The sequence below is a fragment of the Papaver somniferum genome, chromosome 4, assembly GCF_003573695.1.
Source record: "Papaver somniferum cultivar HN1 chromosome 4, ASM357369v1, whole genome shotgun sequence".
NCBI lineage: Eukaryota > Viridiplantae > Streptophyta > Magnoliopsida > Ranunculales > Papaveraceae > Papaver > Papaver somniferum.
Window position 1 is genome coordinate 80,814,256 of NC_039361.1, and position 18,846 is coordinate 80,833,101.

The 18,846-nt window shown below is 37.2% G+C and overlaps 2 protein-coding genes across 2 annotated transcripts; one reads left to right on the forward strand and one right to left on the reverse strand.

Moving 5' to 3' along the window:
• Nucleotides 1-3,199: 3,199 nt before the first annotated feature.
• On the forward strand, nucleotides 3,200-5,714 carry LOC113276004 (pentatricopeptide repeat-containing protein At2g02750-like). Its single transcript, XM_026525595.1, has 2 exons — nucleotides 3,200-5,234; nucleotides 5,574-5,714. The coding sequence occupies exon 1, from the start codon at nucleotides 3,264-3,266 to the stop codon at nucleotides 5,136-5,138; it is 1,875 nt and encodes a 624-aa protein (XP_026381380.1). The 5' UTR covers nucleotides 3,200-3,263; the 3' UTR covers nucleotides 5,139-5,234; nucleotides 5,574-5,714.
• LOC113276005 (probable WRKY transcription factor 72) lies at nucleotides 5,260-9,283 on the reverse strand. The gene is made up of 6 exons (XM_026525597.1): nucleotides 8,644-9,283; nucleotides 8,254-8,346; nucleotides 7,568-7,651; nucleotides 6,842-7,432; nucleotides 6,593-6,706; nucleotides 5,260-6,467 (listed from the first exon to the last, which is right to left on the reverse strand). Exons 1-6 carry the CDS (start codon nucleotides 8,854-8,856, stop codon nucleotides 5,724-5,726), a joined length of 1,839 nt encoding a protein of 612 aa, XP_026381382.1. The 5' UTR covers nucleotides 8,857-9,283; the 3' UTR covers nucleotides 5,260-5,723.
• Between the last annotated feature and the right edge of the window lie 9,563 nt (nucleotides 9,284-18,846).

Consider the following 18,846-nt stretch of genomic DNA (forward strand, 5'->3'; position numbering starts at 1 on the left):
CTATGTATCATCTTCCACGTGAACTAGCTTTACTTTGAACGAAAGAGACAAGAACTCTCGTTTCAAATACCATCATTCACTACTACCTTACATAGAGAGACAATTCCCAACATCAAGGTCCACTCGACCCTAACTGAAAGTATACTCAAACTTGAGCAAATACTCGCGCCAACTGATTACAACTTGTAATACCTAACAAGTCTTGTAATGCTGACTTCATCTTCGCTTCTGAGCAACAAACAAGGAAGCGAGACAACACCTATTATCCCCAACGTAGCAATTCACTTTGCCACATGCACTCTTCCAACTATCAACATTCTTATGCCACTCCCATAACGAAGCATAATATAATTGACACTTAGTTGAATGCTCCTTCAGACTGATGCTATAATGTTGCTTTAGCTTTCATGAAGATTTCTTTAATAATGGTCACATTCCATCTTTATGCATCACCACTACTTTGTCCTTCTTTCCCCATGCATCTACAATTCGCCTAACTTGCATCTCCACTCGCATCATGCATCTTGGCCATCCCTAAATCCTATTTGGCGCATGCTACTGTTGCATACCTGTTATGCCAATTAGAACCCAAATCTTGACACAAACTTGTGAACCTTTGCACAACTGGAACAGACTTAACTTGGTAATTCTGAGCATCACCATAGAGCTCAGCAAAGTCATATCACTCAATGACTTATGCGGATAAACACTCTGGACATTTAAAAACAAGGTCATAATCCTTGCAAATAAGGCGACGCTGCCTACGTTCCATGAAGCAAGAATGTCGCATTCTTCTTCAGACTTAGAACTAATTTTACTTCCCATACACAACTGGTTACTCTTGTCTTTCCACTTCTCCAAAATCAACTTCAGTAACAACAATTGTTGATTTGCAGATGACAAGAACATCTGCTTGTGGTTATGATCGAATGCAGGTCTTTGGACACCCTTGTCCAAGCATATTAATCCCACTCATAAACCATGTGCAAACGCACTCCTTGTGCGCATCTAGAACCAACGAAGAACACTATGCGAACGCAAGACCGTGGTGTATCGGTTTTTCCTAACTTGCGCTTCTTTCTTCAGCCTTTCCATAAGCTGTATGCTAGACAAGAATTGGCCTTCCAATTCTCTTTTTATTCACATTTCCACAAAAATGCTGGTTCACAACCAGACTTTGCATTACCACCAAGGTACATGCATTCAAGAGAGATAACTTTAATCTTCCGCTAACTGGATACAATGAGACACCTTCAATTTTATCGCATAGCCAGGTTCTCAATCATCTTTGCCACTGCAAAGGCCAAAACCATCTTTGAGTTCAGGAATTTTCGCAAAATTCCCATTACCACACATGTAATGTACCCGCTACTGATAACACTACGAAAACATGCATTCCAAATGCTTAATCTTCGCATACTTGTGAGAAACATGTACTTTAACACCTGATTTGCAACATAGAAATTAGCATACTCCATATTTTTGTCATGCCATCACTTGAAAACCCGGTTTCCAATGATTCTCGCATGTTCGTCTAACATTTTGGGCTGGAATTTTGACACCTTTGTCATAAAATTTCACGGCCTGTTGCTACTTCAAGCTTCAAGTTCATTCCAATTGATCTTCCACACAAGATCAACTTATTCTAGTCTCCATACTAGTGAAACCCAAACAATTCTTCACCGAATTCGACAAATAAATGACATTAACTTGAGTAAAAGAGAGAAAAATCAACAATTGTGTCCCCAAACACAGCTCGGATACCAGTTGTCACATTCCCATTCAATCCCCTAAAATTTTCATGGGACATGACCGACAATGATTGTGGTTCAGTGAATCAACTTCACCCATAATCACTCAGCCGTGCGTACTTGCACCAAAGTACACATCTGCCTTCACTCTTAAAGGCTTTGCACAATGGAAGTCTTTTCTTCTTTCTCTCTAACTCTTCATTCCCCCATAAGCATAAGAGGTTCTGCCATGTGCTTAAACATTCTCATACAAACCAGCAACACAATGAGCACAAAGACATGACAAAATTAACCCATTTTATTGTATCACCGGAAGAGTACGTACATCACATGGACTAAATAGGCCATCATTCTCCGATGCCTTATTCTCTCAAGTATGAGACTACATGTCTACAAAACTTTCTCCTAAGTAAGCCTGTTGATTTCCCACTCCTTAGGATTATTTATACAGCAGATTTACTAGCCAAAACAGTGCACAACCATTGCACACGTAGGAGACAGCCTTCTGTCCCATGGAGCAGTTCCATAACCGCCTATAAAGTGCCACCTTGGCCAGTTTCTCTTCAAACTCGGGCCAATCACTCAACACATGTTCTCAAGCAGTTATAAACATTCTCCCACGCTTATAAACTTCCTTTATAACCGTTCTTCTTTGTCTCGCGTGATAGGCATGCTTGTGACGCCCGTAACCAACTCCTAACCGTCACTTGAGCTGTATTGCACAACTGTTGTGCTATACTGAATTTAGCCTTGATCCTTTTCTCAGCCGCCTTGGCCCTGCCAACTTCTTGTTCTAAGCTAATGCACGAACCATCCTTGTGCTTTAATCATCAAGGCCAATTCCTTAAACTCATTCTAGTTACTCATGGCGTCATATGCTTCACTTAGCCAATTGTGTTTGACAATAGCAATGCAACTCTTGCATTACTAGCTTGTTTGCATTGTTCAAGCTTTGGCCCTGCCTTGAACTAATGTCATAGACCAACTCTTGGCCTATTCTAACTTCTTGCATCATCCTTGAGTTTGGGCCAACTCAATTCCATGGATATGCCTTAATGCCAACATCGCATGCATCTTGCCACTTTGGCCTGTCTTGTCTTCCCTTCAATGAAGCTTCATTGTGTCGGCCAATAAACTTCATTACTTAGCCAAATGTCTTTACAGTGTAGCGCCACCTTTGCGCTTCACTGGCCCTGCAGGGTTTTGCTATTCTTAGCACTTGACAGTCTGCGCAGTGTCACGCCATTCTCGCTGCACATTGACTTGGCCTGCAACACTGTAACGCGCAATCATTATGCGCCACTTGCGTGACCCGTAATAGAAGGCTAGGGACCTAGGGTTTTCGCGGATTTGGCTAGGGTCCAAGTTGGTCGAGTCCACAAATGCGCTCTATCATATGGACACACTCCTTACCAAAAGGGCAGGCAGCCCTGGCGCATGGAGTTTCTTAATGTGTATGTGCTTAGGTGTGATACACATACATGAAACATCCGACAGTTTGAGAATAACTGGATGAAGATTAATTTTAGAAAACTGGTTTTGAATGGATTATATGAAGAAGCTATCTTTTACTACACTAAGTTGCATTCAACCAATGCCATTCCTAACACTTTTTATTTTGATTATCCATCAATTTTCAAAGCTTGTAAAAAGCTTACTTTAGTGTCTACTGGAGTTCAAATCCATACCCACGTTATAAAAACTGGGTTTAGTTCTGATGTTTTTATAGCAACATCCATTACGGATATGTATATGAAGTCAGGGTTTTTTAAAGGTGGAGCTAATATGTTTGATGAAATGACTCACAGAAATATAGCTTCAGTTAATTCTGTTATATCAGGGTTATCACAAAATGGGTATTTTAGCGAATCATTGCTGGTTTTTAAGAATGTGGGAATTGGAGGATTTAAACCAAATTCAGTTACATTAGCTAGTGTCTTACCGGCATGTGAGAGACTGAAAAACGGGTTAGAAATCCACGGTTTGGCAGTAAAGTTTGGTGTTGAGATGGATATTTATGTAGCTACTTCTTTGTTAACAATGTACTTCAATTGTAAAGAATTGGTTTCAGGTTTGAAAGTGTTTAAACTGATTCAAGATAAAAGTGTAGTGTGTTATAATGCTTTGTTGTCAGGGTTTGTTCAGAACGGGTTGCCTGTTTTCGTCTTGAAGTTCTTCAAGGAAATGAGGCAGGTTCTGGAAGAAAATCCTAGTATAGCAACATTGGTTTCAGTTCTGTCTGCTTGTTCTGATGCTTTGAATCTTCGATTCGGAAAGCAAGTTCACTGCCTGGTCTTGAAACATACTGCGGGCAGTGATGTTATGGTGGGAACCACACTTGTAGATATGTATTCGAAATCTGGGTGTTGGAAGGATGCCTATGACATCTTCAAGGAAATGGGTGACTCTAGGAACTTAATGACTTGGAATTCAATGATTTCAGGAATGATGTTCAATGGTAAGTGTGAGATGGCAGTGGAGCTTTTTGAGCAGCTGGAACTAGTCGGGCTGGAACCAGATTCATCTTCTTGGAATTCGATGATTAGCGGGTTTTCTCGATTGGGAAAGGGGATTGAAGCTTTTCATTTCTTCAATAAAATGCAATTAGCAGGCATAACACCAAGTTTACAGTCAGTGACAAGCCTTCTATCAGCCTGTTCAGTTCTCTATGCTCTGCGGAGCGGAAGAGAAATCCACGCTCACACGATTAGAACTGCTATTGAGGCGGATGAGTTCATCTCCACTTCACTTATCGACATGTACATGAAATGTGGGTTTACTTCTTCGGCTCGTAAGGTTTTCGATCATGGTGAGAGAACTGAGGATCCTGCCATATGGAATGCAATGATTTCAGGGTATGGGACAAATGGGAAGCATGATTTTGCACATGAAATTTTTGATCTGATGCTAAAAGAGGGCGTAATACCCAATTCATGTACATTTGTTGGTCTTTTATCTGCTTGCAGTCACACTGGTAATGTGGCAAAAGGGTGGGAGCTTTTCAGGACAATGGACAGAAATTTTGGTATGAAACCAAACTCGGAGCATTTTGGTTGCATGGTTGATCTTTTAGGTAGAGATGGACGGCTTGATGAAGCCTGGAATTTGATTCAAGAAATAGCAGAACCTTCTAGTTCTGTTTATGCATCTTTGCTTGGTGCTTGTAGACTTCATTTGAATGCCGACCTGGGAGAAGAGATTGTTGTAAGGCTTTTGGAATTGGAGCCAGGGGACCCATCTCCCTTTGTAATCTTGTCTAATATATACGCGGGGCAGGGGAGGTGGAAGGACGTGGAGAGGATTAGAGACATAATGAGGGATAAGGGTCTCAGAAAGCTCCCTGGTTGTAGTTTGATAGAAGTTACAGAGAATTCTACATGTGTGTAATACATTGGTTGAGCAATATTTGAAGCATAGGCGCATAGCAGAGGAACTCGCTGACCTATGAATGCAACAAAAAATATCTCATCAACGAAACAATGGGTAAGAGCACGGATCTCCAATTATCTAACAAGTTTAACATTGAAATTTATAGACAGAGTTACCAATGTTAAAAATTATCTAATGAGTCGGGAGAGATAGCTCAAATGTTATAGCTTCATCCCCATTGAACCCATCTCCAAGTTACAGGTACTCAGGTAGCAAGTACGTATATTTTACAAATGCTAGAACATAGTGATCTTCAAATCCTTGCTGTCATCGCCATCACTGAAAAAAAATCTTGATCATTTTTACAATTCCAACTAAATTAAACAAAACTTGATCCATGTCATCAAAGTGATACCCAATTGATGTGACCCATATTATGATGCGCTGATGCAGAAAATCCTGATGGAAAGAGAATGTCATAGAAGCTGGAGACACATCAAGTTCCCATGTGGGTTATTTGAAGGAGGAGAGTGCGTAGGTTGATGCTCAGCCATATCCATTACTGCTGGAGGGGTGAGTTAGAAAATATGGAAACTGTACAGATCATTCCCACTTCAAATTCTGCCCAACATTCTCTCCCCCAGCTTGGTTTCCAGTCACACCTCCACCATTAACAATTGATGTGATTGCGGCAGCTAACGCCGATCTAAAACTTGGGTCTGATGTTATTGCTTTGGTGGCTGCAGCTATGGATTCTGTCATGTTCTGTTGAGGAGGAGGTGGAGCATTTTTTTGGAAGTAAGGCTGATAGAAATTTTCTTGAGGTTGTCTTCCAAGATTTAAAGATCCTAATTGGTTTTTGTTGTAAGGATGGTTTCCATAATTTAAGTACCCATTACCCCATGATGTTGGTAGAGTGCTAGATTCTGAACCAGAAGAAAAGTTTAAACTCGTCGATGAGTATCTTGTAGTGGGAAAATTTGAAGATAATCTACTAAATTGAGATGCTGCAGACGCTGAAGTTGAAGACAATGCTGGTGGTGCAGTGAGGTCTAGAGTGATTGTTGGGTATGAAGGTGAAGATGAGATTGAAGAATTGGGTAGGTAGAACGGCCTTGATCTGGAGTTATCTGAGATATTAAAGCTAAGTCCATTTAGATCTCCAGACGTGCCGGTTGTTGCTGAAGTACCAAAGTTCGGTCTTGAGCTTGTTGAGCCGGATAATAACATACAAGCAGCGGCTGAGGTAGTTGAAGCCATAGCTGTGGCTGCAATTGGAAGTGGGTGATTGTGGGTTCCTTCGTATGTGGTTATCAGGATGGACATATTCTCAGCACACCTCTGCACCTGAAATAAGAAGTTTGGTAAGATTAAGAAAGTTTAAACAGATGTCATACAATCATATGTATTAAATATGTCCAGCACCAAGTTGATAATTGAACCGTGCTGTTGATTTTAATCGTGTTTATTACCTGTTTCCTTACTGGGCATGCTGGTGCAACAGTACAACGATAATATGCTCGAGGGCATGGATTTCCTTTCGCGATTTTCTGGCCATATTTTCTCCATTGACACCCATCATTCATCTGTAGATAAATGGATAAATTACTCATTTATTCAAAGGTTTAAAAGGTTTAAGCACCGCATTCGTGCATCCCTGACCGTAGTTAGTTTGGTATCTAAACATGTTTTGATAAGAAGCTAAAACTTGTCATACTAACCGTTGGGGTATCACATCTTGCTCTCACAGAGACTCTAGCTTTCTTGACTTGATTCTGCTGTGAAAGTTCATCATCTCCGCTTCTTACTGTCTTCAAGATTTTACTAGGTGGCCATTGTTCTCCAACGACCTCTTCTTCTTTCAGTTCTTCAAAACTATTTTCGGACCTTTGATTCGTAACAAGTTCAGTACGTGCTGCATTGTTGGAGACTTCAAACTTGCAACCCAAACCAAGAGCTAAGCCTTTGTTTAGGTCATCCTCATGATTACCAGCACCATCTTTAGATTTGCTTGAACTATTAGTTTTCTCATCTTTAAACTTTTTAAGCTCAGCAGAATTACTTCTCCCAAGACTAAGTGAAATAAGTTCAGGTTCTTCGTCAATATCCTTATGATGGGTCGAGGCTGGTAGTACCACTACTGCAGTTTTATCTGTTGATTTCTGCTTCGTTTGTTCTTGTTGAACTATGTCAAAGAAGTGCATTTGAAGAGATTGGTAATCCTGGACAACTTTAGATAAAGTCGTCTTTAATCTTTCATTTTCTTGTTTTACTTGGCTCATTTCGGCTTTGGCAGATACTAGCTGGTCATCCTGGACCAACATCAAGCAATACAATTCAGTATTAATAGTGAGAACTAATTGGTATTATTCCAGCAAGGATTATATATATATATATGATTTATTCTCTTAAAAAAAGATTATGATTAAACTCAATAAAAAGATTACCTCAGTATTTTTGTTTGAGGAAGATGTTGCATTTGAGTTTGTATCAGTTGCTGATGATCGTACCGTTGCAGCTGTTTTAGGTGTCTGTGTATAGGTAATGTAAATTAGCATCAAACAAACATCTCAAATAGAGAAGAACAACCGGTGAAAGTCAACTATCTATGGCTTTGAATTTTGATCGGGATATTTGACTATAAAGTCATTTTGATCGGGATATTTGACTATAAAGTCAAGTCAATGTTTTTGTTGTTATTGGTATAAGCTTGAGAAGTTGAATACTTGAATTAGGACAAATTAAGTGTTTGATTTTGGTTGAATTACATAGTTCATAATTTTTTTTTGTTTACCAATAATATGACGCGAATTACATCGAATGATCATGCACAAAACTAACCAGGGATTAATCTTTTTTTTTTTTTTTTCTTTTTTGAATATCTAACTGTTATGGAAACATCATCCAATCCCAAATAGAGAAATCAGAAATGAGTTAGAAATGATCCAAAAAACCACTTTGAACAATAGTTTTTCTGTAGTACTTCCGCATATGGGCATAAACACTATGAGCATAAACACTACATGCATGCTGTGCATGTACGTAGTAATTAGGTAGAGCACATGCATCTTATGAATCATCATCCATGTATACATATTTATCAAATTTCTAGCTTGCTAGTGTAAGTAAGTACCTGCAAATTGTTGAAGCTTATTAACTCCAATCTTTGGTTTGGTGAAGAGGGTTTATTTGGACTACTACTTTTTTCTTTGGTATTTCCTCCACCCTGCAATATATAAAAATCAAATTAAATATCATAATTGAATTAACAAAACGAAAATTCACAAATTAGTATATATGTAGTCTAATCAAGTTCTAGTTCCTGAATGAAATGATTTTAAGAAAGTTTCTTATAAGATAAAATCACTTCATATATATACACGATGAAATTGCAATCCGTAATATAAATTATTATCTATTAGATAACAGGATAAAATAAAAATGAAGATTAGAGATCTTCAAATAGAGTTAGATGATATATATCGCTTTTAACTAATTCATGCATAATTGTTAATATATATACCTTATTTTGGTTACTATCAACAACTCCTCCTTCAAGTTGAACCTCTTTTCGGTTTTCGCAGTCGGAATTATTAGATGAAGATCCATTACTGGTACTCTTTTCTCTCTTGATTGCAACTCCTTGATCAGCTCCAAAACCAGATGATGGTGATGATCTTTTCATCTTCGTTAAGTTATCGTTATTACTGCTAGTATCCATGGTTACCAAAACCATATAGAGCTAGCTATTATCTTTGGAAGTTTGTCCCTCACAATAACAACAGCAACAACAAGAAGAAACAAGTACTCATATTGTTTACCATTACTCTCTTTTCATCTTATATATAGTACTATATTAGATAAGACTCCTCTTGTTTTGGACTTGTTCTCTCTCTAAAAGTCTAGGGTTTAGATAGATAGAGCTAGTGCCTATCACACATTCATTAAAAATGTCAACGGTTGAGCTTCAGCTCTACACTCATGCATCATAATCAGCAGCTTCATATAATTAACCAAGTTGCAATTTGATCGTATTAGTACCAAAATAAGAAAAATTCAACTTTCATGACAATGAAGATGAATATAGTTTTCCTTTCTTTCATCAACTTATTCCCCAGAGGGAGAGAGGAGTTGAAGCCGCATTCGCCGGTCTTTATAGACCTAACAACCAATACTAGTTTATACTACTATATAGCCTATTACTAGTTCTTCCCCTCCATAGTATATATGTTAGGATTAAGAAGAAGTTTCGTCTCTGATGAGTTTAATAACGTCACATGCTCTTATTTTATGTCAGGGTCAAATCTAGATATGGATAGATAAATATATAGCTTGCCAGAGGATGCCAAAACCAGCAGCAAAGTTGACAATGCTTTAGTTTCCCCAGGATTGTAGACTTGGGTTCCTCTTCTTTCCGACTTTATACCGGAGTTTGTTGTTTTTCTTTCTAAAAATAATCACTCATTTTCTACCATAATTTGCTAATGGAAGTGTTCTAGACTTCTAGTGATTAGAAAGTACCCATTTTAATGCAGTAAAGCCGGTGTTCGATCTCCAATATTGAAACAACGGCTGGAGTTCACAAAACATCTGTGATCACATTGCACCGGTCATGCACCCAACCATGGACCCCGGATCAAATTCCTCCTCTCACTCTCACAAAGCAAAATCTAATGCAAGTTTTAAAAGAAGCTGGCTAGAATCTTGAAAAGTCAGTCAAATAATGGTCCCACGCCAGTTGGACCCTTCCCCCGACGTTTTTTAATTACTTATCTCTCTTTCTTAATAATGCACCAAAGAAACATTATAAGATTAGAAATTTGAAGTTGTTTAAAATTGAGGAGAGGAGACTTTCATCGTTGAAATTCATTGAAAAAAATCATTGATCCTTAATTTGTGTTGTTCTTTTGTTTCGTCTTCTTTCTTACATTACCGTACAGGATGTGTAGTGCTCTCAACAATTTATTTGCTCAGATCCCCAAACCTATTTTACATTCAAAAACTAGTAAAGTAATGATGTTGCAACTTGCAAATTTCCATTGGCATTTGGCAGTTGCAATTTTACTAAATGTTTGCCATAAATAAGCCATTAGTGCATCCACAGTGGGCTGCAAGCTTGGAAGTTTGTCGTTTCAACATGTCAAATATGGTAATTGCCGTTTTTCCATATAGATGTGTAAAACATGTCGTCCCGGCACAGCCAAGTTCACGAAGTCATGTGTTTTATGTGTTGTGTGCAATGGTATGTCGTGCTAGATAATGTGTTGTGCTGTGATGTGTCGGAAAAATAAACGTGTTGTGTCGTGTTGCAATGCGTGGAGCCCATTTATTTTGTGTTTTTCAAAGTAAATATATTTAAAATAGTTAGGTATTCTAGGAGTTGTTATAAAAAATAGAACTTTATTATTGGGTTGTAGGGGGCCGAGTTTTTGGGGGCTAAAAAGCTATTTGTAGCCAAAAAATAGATAGGGGGATTCAAGATATATGAAAACGTCAAAAATATCCTTACATAAATTTCACTAGTCATTAAAAAAAGAAATCATAAATCTATAATCTTCTCCTTCTCCTCTCATTTACAAATCATGATGATCATGATTTCATCATAGTTTCATCACGAAGAACATCATTAAAAAAAACACACTAAATCTATTATCTTCTCCCCATTCTTTTCTTCTCATTCATAAATTGTGAAAAGACGATGAGCATAATTTCATCATGAAGAGGATGATGATCATCAAGAAAATCCAAAACTATTTTCTTCTCGTTCAAAGATCATGATCATCATAGAAAGCAAAAACTAAGAAAACCCACCATTTATTTTTGCTTTTAGATGGTTAAAAAATATGATTTTATGAATTTCACGTAAAAATAAATAAATTTTGAAGGTGTTTACGGCTGGGAGTTCTTAGATCCCCAACCGAAATTAGTTTTTAAAATCCGTGTCGCATACTGTATTGTGCCTCTGTGTCGATTAGGCTAGCCCAACAGAGCCCATAAAACTAATGTGTTGTGCCATGCTGGGCTGGGTTGTGCTCAAATTTTAACGTGCTCGTGCTGGGCTGTGCTCGTGCTGGCACGACCCAATTTACACCTCTACCCCTAAATAAAGATAAAAACTCATACCCAACTTAAGTTTCGGGTACATTTAAAGTCAATATGAAAGTATGAGTACTCATTCTTAAATCCCTTATGGATCCAAACTCGATTTGCAATCCCGTATGAACGTACACTCTTTTCAAAGAACGTATCTTTTGATAAACATAGTCGAAGCCTTAGAACCACCATTTCAATCATGTCTGACTTCAGTTTAGATTCATCTTCCTTATTTCTCGTAGAAAACGTTGTTATTACTTGTTGAAAAACCGGGGGCACAACAAGCACGCCCAACCTTTTCATTCGGCAACCTGTATGGACTAAATCTTGATAATTTTCCGAGAGTTACAACTCAATGATACGCAATTAAGGAACAATATTAAATTGCTTTATCGCGTTCTCTACACAATCAGCCGTTAAACAAAAACGAGTCTGTAAACCTAATTATAACGTGAGAGTACTTGGACGATCTCAAAAATCAATATCCAAGTTCAATCAAGTCTTATCCAACAAACAAGGAAGGATTTATCAATTATGATTGATATAACGCACAACCTGTGATATTCAATTATATAAATAAAAATATAACGCGGAAATAAATAACACATACACCGGAAATTTTGTTAACGAGGAAACCGCAAATGCTGAAAAATCCCGGGACCTAGTCCAGACTTGAACACCACATTGTATTAAGCCTTTACAGATTCTAGCATACTACGAATAACTTCGGTCCGGAATGTAGTTGATCCCGAACCCAAGCTCACACCAATTCAGGTACAATTACGCTCCTTACGCATCTTGAATCACGACAGGACTTTGCGCACATGATTCCCCTAACTGACGTCCTTTATAGCCTAGAAGTTTCTTCAATCCAAAGAAGAAAACTTATAAACAAATCTGTCTCCCACAGATAAGTCTATTCGAATTTCCGTTTAGATTAAAGATCAAGGTGAAATAGGAAATCGATTGCAATAAGAATAAAGCTCAACAAACCTTAAAATCTGGTATTGATGACTCCCAAAGAGCAGCCTAGGTTATTATTCACCTCACAATAACTTAATTAAAGATAAAAAAAAGTTATTGTGGAATCACAAAGTCTGAGACGAAGAACTTTGTGATTTCTTTATATCTTACATATCGGAAATAAACTCGATATAACTCACAAACAAGATAAACTCAAAATTATAAAAGAGTAAGATCAGGATAAACTAACTATCAAAGATAAAATAGTCGGACCTGGCTTCACGAATCCCAAGCGAAGTCTTTAAGTCGTAAACCTAATTATGTTTCACAAAAAAATCTGGAAGCCTAGTTTAAGAGAGAATGGACTCTACTTTGCAACTAGGACACATGAAAGTGTCGGTATTAGATTTCCCAGATGCAAGAGCTTGTCTTTATATAGACTTTCAAGATCAGGGGTTGCTTACGATGTAAGAATAGATAGCTTTGTAATCAAGAAAACAACGTTCACCGTTAGATGAAATTCTAACTTGAGATTCAAGCTAAGATAGCTTAAAAAATAAGCAATCGTATCCACTGTTAGATGGTTTAGCTTGAATTTCACACAAATGAAATATACAATCTTAGATTAGGATGAACCGTACCTAAACGTGTGTACAATGAGTAGGCTCAAAAAGGGTTAATCAAAGTTAGCCATATGAACATAATAAGCTTTTCGTCATTTACATAAAACACTTTAGATTAAACTTGATGATCAACCAAAACTTAATTGGCAATCAAATATATATCTAACATGTGTTCTGGAGAGTTATTCAAATGTTCGATATCTCATACAAATATTTTTTAATGCATATAAATATATTTGACTAGGTAAGTATGCATACTGAGTATGTGTATTACATCCAGTTCATGAATTTTAATGCTAAGTTATGCATACTAGGTATGTGTACCCTCACGGCAGTTACGGTTCAGGGACTCTTGTATGCACACTGAGTACACATACTCCCCTGAGTTCACGAGCACAAACGTTTTTGTATGCATACTGACTATGTGTACCGAGGTGTCTTTGGACGAATCATAAACTGACTAGTATGTGTACTAAGTACTCATACTAAGACCTTCCCTAGTCTCGCCGGTACATGTATTGATTACGCATACTACAACTCCGGACCCATCACAGTTACGCCAGTACATGTACTAGGTATGTATACTGAAGTTCCGGACCTAAACTAGTTTCGCAAGTACGTGTACTACGTACGCATACTGTCCTGTATCCATAAGTCAGTATTTCTGTATAACTCTCGATAATCGATTTTACATCCTTAGAAGACGACAATGGTAATCTTACACATACCACTTGTTCCAAGTAATTCTCAAATGATTACTTAATCAATACAAAACATCCCAAGTTAACATTAGATGATTGTCTCACACGGATCATATAAAACGTTCAAGGTTACTTTCACATGATTTAAATGAATCAAATCGAAACATTCTTGAGTAATGATAAGCTCACACATATAATTATTCAAGGTTATTTTCAATTGACCATCCTGAATAATAAATTGTTCGAATGACATATAGCTTAACTCATATTTCGAGAAATATATTTGGAATAAACACAACTTGAAATTTTCATTGTGCAATAATTTAAAGTCTACTGAGTCACTCGAAATTTTCTGAGTGAATAAATGGTTCAGTTTTCACATATATTTTGTCGACGAAGTTCTCCAGAGTTCTTTAGTTGATCTCCAATCCATAGTCTTCAGTTGATCTCCTTCTTCAAATGGTGAACGCGGTGAAGTCCGATGCTCAATTACACGCTTAAACCGAGACATGGCTACGTAGTAGACTAGAAATCAAGATATAGTTTGGATCAACTAAATTTGACGAGAAGTTTGAGATATCAACACTTGCGAGTTCGATCGAGCAATGCTCTAACACTTGTTATTGTGATTTTCCTAATATTTCTGTCGGTTCATTATCTTTGAACCTTCTACACGACAAGCTATATCTAATAAGGATTATAAATGGATGATCAAAATTAAAGTGGGCGATTGAGGTAATACATCAAAATTTCAATTTTACGCCCCCTAGCCTCAAAGTATCAGAGAATGTTTGTGATAAGATATTTCACAAACAATTTGATTTTGGTAAAATGGGAATCCCCACAGTTATGACATATTATTAATATTCTTAACCACGGATTTCATATAAAAAAAATAAGCTTTCGACTTAATAAAGTCGAAAATCCACAAATTAGCTAGTTTGGGGATACAATTTCACATGAGTTTATGAACTTTTTATGGTGATTTATTTTTCACTTATGACTTTCGAGAGTTGCTTCTGTTCTTCGGAAGCAAAAACATTTCAGTTTCTAGTTGTCAAACACCATCTTAATAAATCAACATAACTACATCTCACCCCTTTTAATAGCAGCATGCCCGAACGGAAAGCTTAGTAAAATATGAAGCCGACAAAAAATTGATCTGTTAGATCCGATAAGTTTAAAATTCAGCCGTCGGATATGAGAGATTCCTGAACTTTTTCGGTGTCTGCGCATAGGGATTACAGTGTAACATAAGGTATTCTACATGGGGTTTTTCATAATAATTAATTTTCTTGGAAGGGCCAGAATCGAAAAACAATATGGTACAGTTTTCAAACACCATGGAAATGTTTTCTTTCTCTTTATCGTTCTTCTTCGTTACAAATTAGAGCTACAAAATATGTAATCTTTTTACAATTCAAATTATTAGTTTGTATTCAAATTTTTCGACTTGTAAAACAAATTCAATGAAGAGATTCATATCCAAATTGCAAATGCATATGATAATTAAGGGTTTAGAGAAACTGAATCTGAAATAAGTTTTAGATTTAAACAGTGACCTATTTTTTCAGCCCACGTGGAAAGCACGTGCACTCAACTTGTCAATATAAAGGGGAATACCGATTCTAGTTAAGATGATACCATTACATAAAGGAAAAACAAATCTTAAGAGATCCGGACTGTCTGATCGTCCAAATGATCCTGCTAATCTTGGTATTCCCATATAAATCATGAACTGCACAAGTAGATGCAAAGTTGAAATGCAGTTGTTAATTTTTGAGTCTGGCAGATTAGGAAAAAAGTATACACACCCAAGGATACTGCAGAGTTATAAATATTGAGATTTCTAAACGTTAAAAGAAAGGCTTTCAAAGATCCCAAGATCATTGAGGTAACCTGGCACTCTCTTTATGAATTTTATTAGTACAAATATTTTTACGTCGCAGAGTTTTAGGGAGAAATTCATACTTTTAAGATTGCTCAAGCCAGGAGAATGACTCGAATTTGGTAATGCATGTCATCGGAGCTCTATTAAACTCTTTTTTGTTTCCATGGAGGTTGGCAATATGGTAATCTTATTTAATATTTTAGTAAACAATTCAATTTGCTCTCACTATCTATATAAAAAAAAGGTAATGCGAGTTGCGTATTTATTAGAGAAATGGGGGCTTGGTGATTATTGATTTTTTCGTGGGTTGTAGTAATGAGGTTCAAACTCTCGGACTTGTGAAGATTAAATTTAAAGATTTAATAAAATTATATACAAAACTATTAACAATGGGTGCGAGAGGTAACCAAGACACTAGATTCCACTATTATGCAAAATTGAATGATAAATATTTCAAAACTCTATTCAATTCTTAAGTCCTCTTTTATCTTTAATTCACTATCAATCATACAGATTCTCAAACATTATTTATAAACCTTAAGTATAGATTATCAAGAGATTAAACCAAGCATAACCTATCAAACTGAATAACAAATAATTAAGACAATCATTCAAACAATTTAAAACTCTGCAAAAGCAGCGATTAGGTGAATTATATAATTAAATGAAATAGTTACCCATTTATGTTGCGTGAATAGCTTCCTCCATTGCCTTGGTTACGAGAGAATTAGCTCATCATAGTATAAATGTTCTCAAAATAATTTATTATAGCTCAAAAATGGTTTACAAATGATGAGAAGAAGATAAAATGGTGTAAACAGCTAATGTGCGACCCACAGGAAGCGTCACACAAGAACGATACATATGAAATGTTGTAGTATTTGGGAAACTACGACCCACACTCCACTGTCGCTGTCACTGTTGAAGAACGACAGTCTTTTACAGTCTATTGTTCTTCTTGTTCATCTTCATGCAGCAGCAGAAACAGAGTTTTGTTAAACTCTGATTTCGTCTTCTCTAGCTCTCCCTAGCTCCAAAAACTCTCGACCCCCTCTCTAGTAGACCCGAAGAGCCTATTTATACCCAACAACAGCTCCAAATCTCGCCAATAACTCCAATATAATTCTTCATTATGCGGGCAGTGAATAACAATATTTTCCGAATATTTTCTTACCAAACTTGGAATTTCTTGCGTAAACTTCCTCCCTCCACGCTCCAAATCGATTCTTCACGACCCAAAGTGATGCTCGAGCCATTCCACATCATCAGAACACGTCCATAACTCTCCATGACGCGTGATTTATCATCCTCTAGTGCATGCTTGCCCTGTTTTGAACTCGAGAATCAAAACACGTATTCCAGCAAAATTTGATCGAAACCACCACCCAAACTTTGTTCCTTATGCCAAATCACATCTTTCTGCCAATTTTCAGCGATTGAATCGCACTCTAACCCATTCATTTTGACAATCAAAATTCTGCCAGTTGAAAACTTCATTTCCCGCCAAAAACACAAATTCAAATTGTTGAAGAAGGTGCCCCTTATCCAGAGTGCTGGGGTGCGAATATCAATTGGGGTGTAAATAGTAATTTTTTTGGGTTCCTCCGGGACATTTCTGGGACGCTTCTGGTGCATTTCTGGGGTGTCTACGGTACATTTCTCCGGGGTGTAAAACACTGCTTTTTGAGCCCATTTCGCCGCAAGGGCTTATTTCTCTAAAATTTCCTACAAGAACACAAAATAACACAATAAGTACTTAATCGAGTCTAACAATACAGAACATTGAGAACAAAATAGACACATAAATGCGTCTATCAAATACCCCCAAACTTATTGTTTGCTAGTCCCGAGCAAATCAAAACTACAAAATAAAATAGTGACCGAGTTAATCTCGGGAAGGTTTACCAGAGGTTTACCCACAAAACCTTTACTCCAGACCCTAGCTATCTACGCAGAACCTTGGAAGGCACTAAAGAACCTCATTGGTTGGCATACTTATTGCTTATGGGAGGAAGAACCCTGATGCTAAATTCCAATTGTTGTACACGAGTTTGCACTCAAGCATACTAAAATTCATATAAGTGACAGAGCTCTACTAAGATAGTTTTACTATGGACATCATACTCGGAGTCAAACTAATCACATGAAAAGATCAAGAAGATGGAAAAAGAAAAATGTAGATGGTTGAAAAGTGAAAGGTGTTTCCGATATCTATCTGAAGGCCTCTGCCAAGATGAGCCTAACCTAAATGACTGAGATACCGGTCTGACTAATATCAACGCACTGGCATATACAAGGGAACCAGTGGTCAATAATCCTAACTCTAGGTCAACACAACTGGCATATACAAGGGTACCAGTGGTCGACTTTATTGAATTTTATTTTGTTTGGGTCAGGTCTCAATTTTTTTTTTTTTTTTTTTTTTAATACTCATCACTCTATTTACCTAGCAGTGGTAACAACTTGAATCGTGTGCCCCACCAATCACCTAGAAAAAATAAAAATAAAATAGAAAGCAAAAGGACTCAACGAGATATGGCGAAACTATCATGTTATTTCTAACACCTGAGCTCTGTGCTTTTATGAATAGACTCTTTAGATGTTTCCATCTAGTCAGATTGGTCCTCAACTCCTAAACCAAAATGCTTCCATCCACTTAGATTGGTTAGTGCATCCTAAATAAGCATAAATTTCTAGGCTCTGGAGTTTATAATGCAACTAAAAAGTTTCTCCCATACCCCCAAACTTAAACCTAACATTGTCCTCAATGTTCTAAAGATAAAATTAAAAACATGAACAAGGAGAAACGTTACCAATGAAGCAAAAGATAAGGAAAGATATTACCGTGTCGCATGAGATATTGGGTTACCTCCCAAGAAGTGCTAAGTTTAAAGTCTTCAGCCAGACTCGGAAGTTAGTCACCATAGAATCATATAGAAGTAGTCGGAATAACTGTGGGTCATCTGGATCAAAAAGTATTACCCACAAGAAGAGGAAACTGCAACAGACCAAAAAGATGTGAACATACCCTTGTTTAAGACAACTACATCTAGTTGTGGCTCAGGTTCAGGTTCTATAACTGGGTCTAGATAACAGGTTTTCATCGGTTGGATTTCCTCAAAGCTAAGATCCGGTTCAGGTATTAGAGTCTGGAAAAACTCAACTAAGAACTTATAAGCACATAACAACAACCTGAATAACTGGGGATCCTCTAAGTCAGTCAGATTTGACTCACACAGCTGACCACAATGAAAGAGGTGGTCTTCCTTAAGAAAATGTGTCGACCCTAATATCCTAAAGTGATTAGGTTTAGTCTCAAAACTTAATAACCGACACATCTTAAAATCAAAAGTTCCCACAATTGGTTGAAAAGTTTTTGGTGGGAAAACAAAGTCAATCTTGGTATCATAGCCTGGGTTAACCACATCAACCAGAGGATGGGTTTCTAACAACTG

Bases quoted from the DNA above. Each gene is read 5' to 3' on its own strand.
- LOC113276004 (XM_026525595.1), top strand. From the start codon at position 3,264: ATGAAGATTAATTTTAGAAAACTGGTTTTGAATGGATTATATGAAGAA.
- LOC113276005 (XM_026525597.1), bottom strand. From the start codon at position 8,856: ATGGTTTTGGTAACCATGGATACTAGCAGTAATAACGATAACTTAACG. The intron at 8,347-8,643 runs GTATATATATTA...TATATATTGCAG, and splicing joins TTGATAGTAACCAAAATAAG to GGTGGAGGAAATACCAAAGA. The intron at 6,707-6,841 runs GTTAGTATGACA...ATTTATCTACAG, and splicing joins CAAGATGTGATACCCCAACG to ATGAATGATGGGTGTCAATG.